The following is a 10,363-nucleotide window of genomic DNA, read 5'->3' on the forward strand; positions in this document are numbered from 1 at the left end:
ACAACAACAAAAAAGAATAAGGTAGAGAGTGATAGAGAACTGTAGCTAGAGTTTTTCTGCATGGCCCACAGTCAGGACAAATCTCTCTCACCTGCCAGTCTCATAGCCGTTCAGACCCAACCAAGTAAACACAGAGACTTATATTGGTTACAAACTGTATGGCCATGGCAGGCTTCTTGCTAACTGTTCTTAGCACTTGGGAGGCAGAGTCAGATGGATCTCTGTGAGTTTGAGGCCAGCCTGGTCTACAGAGGGAGCTTAAATTAATCCATTTCCACAAATCTATACCTTGCCACGTGGCTCGTGGCTTACCGGCATCTTCACATGCTGTTTGTCATCGTGGCGGCTGGCAGTATCTCTGACTCAGCCTTCCACTTCCCAGCTTTATTCTCCTCCTTGTCCCGCCTATACTTCCTGCCTAGCCACTGGCCAATCAGTGTTTTATTTATTGATCAATCAGAGCAACACATTTGCCATACAGAACATCCCATAGCAGAGAACCCTCCTTTGGGTTCTGACTACACACATAGGCATGTGTACCAATACACACATGGGCATATACAACACACACACACACACACACACACACACACACACACACACACACACACATCCCAGCATGATGGTGCATATTTGTAATCCCAACACTGAGAAGGCAGAGACAGGCAGATCCATGGAGATTATTGGCTGGTCAGCCTAGCCTACTTGGTGAGTTCTAGGCTAATGAAAGACCCTTGTCTCAAAAAAAAAAAAAAAACCAAACAAACAAACAAAAAAGACAACAACAACAAAAAAAAAAGTATAAATGTTACCCAAGGATTGATAATGGAGACTGTCTTCTAGCCTCCACCTGCACGCGCGCACGCGTGCGCACACACACACACACACACACACACACACACACACACCACCCCACAGAGTTTTACTACAGCATATTATTGTGATTGTTCATGCTTTGTCATTGGTTACTGTTGCCAATCTAGTATTTCTCTGATTTTTCAATTGCATTTGTCATAGGTCACTTAGTACAGGAAAGGCACAGTATGTAGATAATTGATACCATCTGCAATTCTAAGACTCTAGTTGTGTCTTGGACTACTCCCCTTGCTAAAAAAGGGGGAATAACTGTAGAAGCCACTTCAAATTGAGTCACATCTAAATCACAAGATAATGTACTTCATATCTTAGGGTCAAAGATAGTTTATTTGATTGTATAAAAGCCAACCACAATAGCTATTACAATAGATGGAATGTCATATTCCTGAAATTGAGCTAGACTAACTTATAAAAAACTATCAATAAGTAGATTAAATTGTTTAACATTGTGATGTTAGCTGAATATATTTAGTCTTAAGGAACTTTAAAAATGATTTATTTTTATTTTTTAAAATTATACATATCTGTACAAGTCTGTGTACATGTGAGTACAGGTCTCCACAGAGTCCAGAAGAGGGTGTTAGATGCCTTCGAGCTAGATTTACCAGTGGTTGTGACACCCCTGGTGTGGGTGCTAAGAACTCAGCTTTCTTCATCTGCAAGAGTGGTCCATGCTCTTAACCTCTGAGACATCTCTGCAGACCTCCTGAGGAACTTTTATACTGACCGACTCACTGCTTTAGTAAGTAACTGACATTGTCACGGCAAATGAAACACAAGAAAGTAGAGGCAGGTTTGGAAGAAATCTTCTGGCTCTGGATGGTACTTAAAGGTTTTTTTCTCAGGTCTAACTGTTCCCTGTAGGAAGCTTTTAAACAATCCTCATGAAACTCATTGTACTTGTCAAATGAGTCTCAGATATTAACCCCAAATTAGTGGTGACAAGAAGTGGCCTTGAAGTGGCTATACACCACCTGGTTGCTAGGTAAACATTCCAATGATTTCATCAGCCAGACCAGGGTGGAACGTTGGAAGCCTGACTCATTCTGAGAGTAGCAACAGATACAAACTGTGGCTGTGTTCCTTGATTTGGCAAAGCACATCTTCATCATTAGATGGTCTCTGAAATGAAGTAAGATGGCTTTTAAGCATCAGTGGGACATGATCAAAGTGTCTAGGGAAGGTATGTTCTGGTTTTTCCCCTTCACAGATATCAGAGTGTAAATGTTATGTTTGTCTGATGTATACTTGGTGTCTTCAACTGACCAGACATCATTGAAACCAAGTTCCAGGAAGAGATGAGATGTTAAGAGTCAAACTGATTGTCAGGCACAGGAGGATGTGTGCCTGAAACACATTTGTCTGGGACAGGGCTGCAAGTTGACTTGTTTCCCCCTGAAAGGTGTGTCAAGCCTAACCCTTGATGGTTTATGCGTAACCTTATTGAAAAGCAGAGTCTCTAAAGATATGGCTGTGTTAAGGGGAAATCACACTGAATTAGGGTAGTCCCTAGACCTAGTATCTTTACAGAGGCAAAAGGATTTAGAGAAAGATGGCTGTGGGAAGACGGAGGCAGAGGTCTGAGCCAGGTGGCTACAAGTCAAGAAAACGAAGGGATTCCAGCAACATCCAGAGTCTGGGAGTCACAAGAAGGATCATCCCCAGCAGCCAGCAGCAGAAACACAGCTTTCCTCAGTTTCCTACAGACTCCTCAGTTTCCAGCCTCAGGGCTATAAGAGAATAAATTATTGTTGTTGTGAGCCCCATAGTTTATGGCAATCTGTTATGCCATTTATGAACAACCTGTATAGACTCCAACACAGCCTTGAATGTGCAGATAGATGCATGTCAGAGTCCTTCTGAGAGGAGGTAACTTTGAACTGTGTCAGAGGTGAGGGGTTAGGAGTTATCCCAAGGAAAGGCTGGGAGCCAGTACGTGTAATCAAGTTGTGGGACAGTACAAGACTGTAAAGAAGTTTATGGTACCCACATCCAGGGTGTGAAGTAGCCTTATTTCAAGGGTTCCTGTCCTGGTTCTCTTGAGCCTCTGAGTACCCATACATGTGCACTCCAATGTCATATTTTCTAAGCCATGAAGCCTCTGTATGAAGTTACTGCTGGTGGTGTTCAGGGGTTTTAGCCAAGCTCACCAGGAGCTTTGGTTGGTGGCCACTGGTCCAGGAGTTAGCTTGCCAAGACCAGGGAGCACAGGAAAAATATACTGGTGCCTTGGAGAGGAGCCTTTCCACAAGACCAGCTTTGCCTTTGGGGAGGATCCTAGGGGTGAGAGAAGGCAGGAATGCAAAAGGTAATGCTTCTATTTGTACTGTAGGTAGACGTGGGTATGACTGCTCACCAAGAACGTAGGCAGAGGGATGGAGTGGTGAACTCTAGGGAGGTTAATTGATAGCCTTTTGGGAAAGGCTGAGTCAGGGATAACTTGGAGCAGCTGAGCTTAAAGATGGTGCTCACGAAGGGGATCTGACTAGATTGTTCCAGGTGGGTGTGTTAAGAAGCAGAGGTGAACAGAAGGCATCAAGGAGAGAACCCAGAAAAGTAGACAAAAGGCCACATTGTTCTAGAAGTCCCAAATGGAAACCTCTAGAAGCTTAACTGAGGTTAAATCTCACAGAGACAGTGAAATCTAAATCTTCAAAGTGATTTTTCTCTATGAAATGTGTTTTAAAACAGTGAAAGGAGATTGAGTAAGCCGTGACTCCTGTCAGATTAGAAATGCTCTTCTACAAAACCCACCAGGACAGGGAGAGGGGTCTGAGGGCACCTTGCCTATGACACCGTGGCTGAGATGTGAAAGGAAGTGCACTCAGGCACACACCCAGGACCCATACACTCCCCTGTTTGCATATGGCATTGATGGATTGATTCATTAAGCTATACACAATGGCTCTTGTCGGCTGTTTGTAGGGACACCTCGAGTGGTGTTGGACAATGTGTTGGAATTTATTTTTCTGTATGTACATCCTGTGAGTCATCAGAGTATGACTAGCTCTTGTCTCTGTTCTTCACCCTGCTCCACTTTCCCCCTTCCTTTTGTCTTCTGCTTGGTTGTGAAGCTTTCTCCCCACCCATACCTTTTTTTTTTTTTGTTTCCATTCTCCTATGATAATCTTCCTAGTCATCTTGACCTAATTCAGAATCACCTAGGAGACATACCTTTGGATATGTCTATGAAAGTGTTTCCAGAGAGATTTAACTGAGGTCAGAAGACCCCCTGAACATGGGCAGCACCATCCCATGGCCTGGGATTCTAGACTCAATAAAAAGAGACAAAGGAGAAAGTGAGCTGAGCCACCAGCGTTAATCTCTGTTTTCTGACAGTGGACAGCATGTCTCAGTGTGGCCAGCCTTTCCCCAGCTAAGATCCCTCTCCCTGATGCAACATGATAGACTGTAACTTATGACTATGAGCCAGAACAAATCTTCCTTAGTTCCTTTTGTCATTATTTTGTCACAGCAATAAGGAAAGTCACTAAGGCATGCCATACCTGGCGAGGCCACTTCTTGTATCCTAAACGTTTCCTTGTCCTCTCAACTGGAAGAGCTTCCTGTGGCATTTTGAGGCCCATGACAACAAGTCCATGACATTGCCTTGATGTCCTTTGGAGGGGAGGGCATCCCTCCTACCTCTGCTGCTCAGCCCAGGGCCTGTCTCTGGCAGGATGGCTTAGTTTGTTGGTATTGGCTCAGCCTGCTGTGGCCTCTTGGAGAGAGATCAAGTGTTAGATCAGCTTTGGGTATGTGGCTCAGGCTGAGTTGAGATACAAGTGTGATTCTTCCAACAGACTCAGGAGAGATCACCTCCTGGCATATGCTAGTGAGTTAGTGAGTAGACAAACTGCCTGATCACAAAGGACCAGACCACTGAATACCATGCATCAACAAAGATTACTGTAGATCATAGGATGATTTTAACTAGCTGCATCATAAATATCAGCTGGCTTGTGGTTGCAGTAGGTTTATACTAATTGAAGCCTCGTTTTATCCCCATGCACAGAGGTGGGACACAGATCCTTGCAAGTCACAGGGTCATTTTAAAATCAAAACATCATGGTTCCCTTCTGGGTCATCAGACTTATCATCTTTTCAGGGATGTTGTTAGTCTAAGACCATGTTGTACTTGAGCTACCTCAAGTGTGCTGGAAAACTGGCTGAAGCATGGATGGAAGTCTAAGCTCCTCAATAGGATCCTCATTTGGTGGATCTGGGGGTGGTACCCCCAGAACAGATGTTCCTTATCAATTCCTCTAATGCTGGCCCTGTTGCTGGAGGGTCACACTTGGAGAAACTCTGCTCTGGGATAGAATTAAGGGATGGCTAGCCATCATAGCTTTCCCCCCAAAAACCAAAGCATGGAGACAGAGGTTAAGGGCACTCAAGAGTAGATAGAGCATTCCCTAAGAGATGATCCACAGGCAAGTGAAGGGCACTCAGCAGAAGGGGACCTGAGCGAAGGTGTTGTCCAAGGTCAAGTTTGGCCTTTTGTCAATGTTCTGTCTTGGCCTGTTATATCATAATCACAGCAGTTATGGTCCACTGTGAAGAATTATGCTCAGGGAAGAAGGGGTGGTCTGCATAATTGACAGCAAGTTCCTAACAGCAAAGGGATGGAGTAGCAGTCCAGCAAAAGGATAGAGTAGCAGTCCAGCAAAGGGATGGAGTAGTAGTTCAGCAAAGGGATAGAGTAGCAGTCCAGCAAAGGGATGGAGTAGCAATCTAGCAAAGGGATGGAGTAGTAATTCAGCAAAGGGATGGAGTAGTAATTCAGCAAAGGGATGGAGTAGCAGTCCAGCAAAGGGATGGAGTAGCAGTCCAGCAAAGGGATGGAGTGGTAGTTTAGCTAAGGGATGGAGTAGAAATCCAGCAAAGGGATGGAGTAGAAATCCAGCAAAGGAATGGAGTAGAAATCCAGCAAAGGGATGGAGTAGAAGTCCAGCAAAGGGATGGAGTAGTAGTCCAGCAAAGGGATGGAGTAGCCGTCCAGCAAAGGGATGGAGTAGCAGTCCAGCAAAGGGATGGAGTAGCAGTCCAGCAAAGGGATGGATAGTAGTCCAACAAAGGGATGGAGTAGCAGTCCAGCAAAGGGATGGAGTAGCAGTCCAGCAAAGGGATGAAGTAGAAATCCAGCAAAGGGGACTATGAGGGCTCAGCAGCATCAGCCCCCTATTCTGACTTTGTAGCTAGAGAAAACAGAAGCAGTGAGGCAATAAAAGTTGTGTGCAGTCACATGACTACAATTGATACCTCAGCTGTGAGTCTTGAAACACAAAGCCTAACTGGGCATGAATCCTTCAGTTGGTCAGGCCCCACAACCTAGGCCATTCTTTTCACCCAAGGCCATTTCTCCATGAGTCACTTTATTGTCTTTGTAGGTTGCCTCATACACTGTATTAATGTCACAGTCACATGTTCCATAAGCTTTTGGTTCTTTTCCATAGTGTGTCCTTGTGTTTTTCTGTGTTGTTACATAGACTTAGTATGCATATTTGAAGGTTCCCCAGTCTCTCTACCTGAATCTCCCCAATTATTGTGGTACAGGAAATAGGATACCCCAGAATGTGTCCATGTTCTGATCCATCCTTGAGATGAAGACAGTACCTTGGATTGTCCAGGTGGGCTCACTCTAGTCCAGGAACCCTCGTTCAAGGGAAACACTGAGTAGGGCAGAGTCAAGGAGAAGGAGCAGCAGCCAGCACAGAGGCTGGAGGGAGGCAGGCTCAGGTTAAGGAATATGGACAGTGTGTAGCAGCAAGAAATCCTGGGATCAAGGACAGTAATCCCCACCGCCCAGCATCCTCAGAAAGCAACGCTGGCCTGCTCATTTGATTTTAGCCCGGTGTTGGACTTGACTTCCACAACTGTAGAGGATTCATTTGTCCTGTGGCCATTTTTTACAGCAGGCATAGGAAGCTTATACTTACTCAATCACTCATGCTTCCCAATCCCAGCAGCCTTTCCTTTTCCCCACTAGAAACGTGCTTATTATGATATGATATTACGTTCTGCAATAAGCAGCCTTCCCTTTTCCCCACTAGAAACGTGTTTATTATGATATGATATTACATTCTGCACATTGCACTGAAATCAACTTAGTTCTGTCACTCAAATGTTCCTAGTAACCCTGTGAAGTAGCCACCTCCATATTCTCCATCACACAGGGAGGAACCAGGGTATGCCAGGCAATGTGTTCAAAGCTATCCATGTACCCAGAGCTGGGACCCAAGCCCTGGGACTCTGTGGTCCAATTTTAGTGGCTGCGTGACCACTGGTACTACAACATTAGTGATGCTGAACTTTGGCAAGACCTTGGGCTGTAACATTGTCACCCTCTGCCATTTATGGCATATTTACCTGGTACTCCATCCTTACCCAAGTGCTTTGATGAGGATCTCCCAGGGCAGCAAGGGCAAGGCCTGTGTTTCTGTAGGAGATACCATTGTCTGCATTTATGGATGAAGGCAGGGTCCACAGCTGATTCACTAAGGGTCAGTTAGGGCCAAACCAGAGAAGATGATAACCCATCTGGTTTTCAAGACTGTGCTGATTCGAAAGTCCTCACTCCCATGCCATGTTACACAAGCAGGCCAGGTGACTTCTGTCTTCATCGCTGTCAGATCATCATGAAGCAGCAACGTTTTACAGGAACACCAGGCCTTTCAGGTCTGATAGTAGTGCTTCACAGAAAGTAATCAGTGCACGTCACCTTGAATGACCCTCTGTCATTCAGTGACAGTCATAGATGGAGTCACAGCCCAAGTCAGAATGTGATGGAAGTTCATTGTCACTCAAAGACAGGATGTAATGGAGGTAGGATTTGGGTGGGTTAGAGGTGACCCTTGAAAACCCCCAGAGTCAAATCCTAGCCCCTTCATAAATCTGCCAAACTTGACAGTACTGTGGTATATGATTTTTCTCCAAAAAATGCTGTAACCTTTATCTAAACAAGCAGGGAATCCTTTTTATGGTACTGGAGATGGAGTCCTCACCCCTACCCTAATTCTATCATATTCTAGAATTCTGACATATAGGATATTAAGTTTAGAGAGCCTGTTTTTGACATTTCTAATCTCTAGGACCATCATCATCCATTGTAGTGTTTTGAAAAGTCACATTCTAAAGAATGTGGTTTAGAGAGACAAAGATTTGCCTCTGGTCTGAAGAGAATAGATCTCTGGCTATTCTTGCACAGGCTCCTCCAGCCAGCTTTTCCTATGTCTGACTCATATTTCTGTAGGAACATCCTGGCAATATTACTGTGAGAGATCTCAGGGTCCTTTGCTGTCACTGTGGACCCTCAGCCAAACTTGTCTCAATTCTGCCTCAGGACACAGGTTAGCTTTAAGAAGCTCCTTGCTTCCATCCAAAGATGCTTTTCCCAAAAGCACCTCTGCTTGGAGTTCCAGGAGTCAGGCAGGGCAGGTTCCATCCATCAGGAAGCTTAAGCTTCCTTACCACAGCCTCAGTTGTCTTTACAGCAAAAACTCCTTATGTCATCCCCAAAATATCTTCACAGTCTCTAAAGCAGCTAGACAGCCAGTGTCTGGTCACCCACTGTCCCTCTAATTATGGTTGCATTGAGAAACTGGCCGAAGTCAGTCCTGTATTTATGCCTTGATGCTAGAGGTGGCAGGAAATGTAGAAATGTGGTTTTCTCTTTCTCTCTCTGACTGTAAACTTGAGACAATGGAAACATGATTAGAGCCACATCTGGCCAACCACTTACTGAATCTGAAGAATAGAAACAACTGTAGGGGGAAGGACTTTTGTACCCGAATCAATAATAATGAGCTCTGAGAGTGACTAGAACAGTAAAGGCAGGACACAGGTTTTGTTGCAGCTTGTAATATGCTGGAGCTGCTATTGGCTGCTGTGTTGTGTGAGTGGGGGACATTAAATTTGATAGTAAAATTGAAGTTGTGCATTCTATTTTATCCTTTAGTGTACTAAAAGTAGCCGTGTCATCTCCTTTCATCTAGGATTACTGGACACGCGCTATAGTACAAACGATCAAATCGCCCTTAAAAATCTCCAGTCTGATGTTACAGAGAGGAAGTTGGACTTCGCCAAGGTAACATATGTTTGTGACTTCCAGACTAGTCAGCAAAAGGTGTTGGTTGGACTATAAAACACGATTGCTGGCCTGCTAGAGATAGGTTTGTGGTTTGTTTTCTTTAATCGAATGCCGAGTTAGTGAATCCTGAAAAATCCAACCACATGTGATTAGGAATTTTACAGGAAACTATAGAATATATATGTACATTTTAAAGTAACTCTTCTATAGTCTTCAACAATTTGTAAGTTTGCAGAGTATGACAGTCTACCTCCATTTGAAAGTAGGAGAGGGGATCCAGACTATCATGCCACGCAGCCTCCTGAAGGTCAGGAGGAAGTACTTTGAAATATAACAAGCTAGTACAGGTGTTTTAACTAAAAAAAAAAAAAAAAGTCAGCAGTGTGAAATAGAAACAAAAATTAGAAGTCATGTTTGCATAATGAAGCGATTCAAACCAGAGGGCGAAGAACTCTGCACACAGTGGTTAACATGGATGTCAGTGTCTTTGCAACTGGTTGGCTCATTTGATGCTTCTGTTGGCCCACAATGGGAGTCCTGATGTTGAGCCCTTTGTCCAGAAGCCAAAATGAAGCTTCCACGTAGAGCCATGCACTTCACACATGCAAATCTTGAAGTGCCTAAGCCTGGGACCCCAGAGCTCTCATTTCCTCCTTGGCTTTGGAGGTCTGCCCCACAGGAGAGCTCACCTGCCGTGTGTTGCAAATATTTTCTTATCACAGAGTTAAATGGTAAACATGTCTGGTTTTTTTCTCAAAAAAAAAATGTGTGTGTTTTATTTAACACCGCATTTAGTTAAGATCTACAGCTCATCTAGGGATCCCTGGCCCCAGTCTCCCAAGATAAAGGATGCTATTCTAGTTTGGTTTCTGTTGCTGTGACAAAACCAACTTGGGAAGGAAAGAGTTTATTTGGCATACAGTCCATCATCAAGAGGAGCAAGGGCAGGAGTGCAAGGCAGGAACCTAGAGGCAGGAACTGACTCAGAGACATGGAGGAGTGCTACTTACTGGCTTGCTCCCCTGCTTTGCTCAGCCTGCTTTCTTACACAGCCCAGGCCCACCTGCCTAGGGATTCACTGCTCATAGTGGGCTGGGCCCTCCCACATCAATCATTGATCAAGAAAATGCCTGACAGATACACCCATAGGCCAATATGATGGGGGCATTTTCTCAATTGAGATTCCCACTTCTCATATGGCTCTGGTGTGTGTCATTAACAAAAACTAACCAGTGTAGATGCTATTTTGGCCCCCAAGATGTGAGATGTAGTTGTTGGCATTCAAAGCCTGTTCTAGAGGGGCATACCATGTTTACTGTGACAAAACTTCAACATGCCTTGATGGGCTTGATTTGTTCCCTGGGAGCACAGCAAGTACACAGGGTAGAAACAGGTAGG

General features: G+C 44.5%; 1 protein-coding gene across 2 annotated transcripts in view; it reads left to right on the forward strand.

Annotated features, from left to right (window-relative positions):
- The first annotated feature begins 1,911 nt into the window (after positions 1-1,911).
- Positions 1,912-10,363, forward strand: part of C1H10orf90 (chromosome 1 C10orf90 homolog) — an 89,560-nt gene continuing 81,108 nt past the window's right edge. Inside the window, exons 1-2 of one of the 2 annotated variants that reach the window (XM_059265095.1) lie at positions 1,912-2,059; positions 8,871-8,962. In XM_059265095.1, coding sequence (XP_059121078.1) covers positions 2,014-2,059; positions 8,871-8,962 — 138 coding nt within the window. In that variant the 5' untranslated portion in view covers positions 1,912-2,013. The remainder of the gene's footprint in view (positions 2,060-8,870; positions 8,963-10,363) is intronic. The other variant, XM_059265091.1, reaches the window with a different exon arrangement.

This window comes from Peromyscus eremicus, chromosome 1 (assembly GCF_949786415.1).
Source record: "Peromyscus eremicus chromosome 1, PerEre_H2_v1, whole genome shotgun sequence".
NCBI lineage: Eukaryota > Metazoa > Chordata > Mammalia > Rodentia > Cricetidae > Peromyscus > Peromyscus eremicus.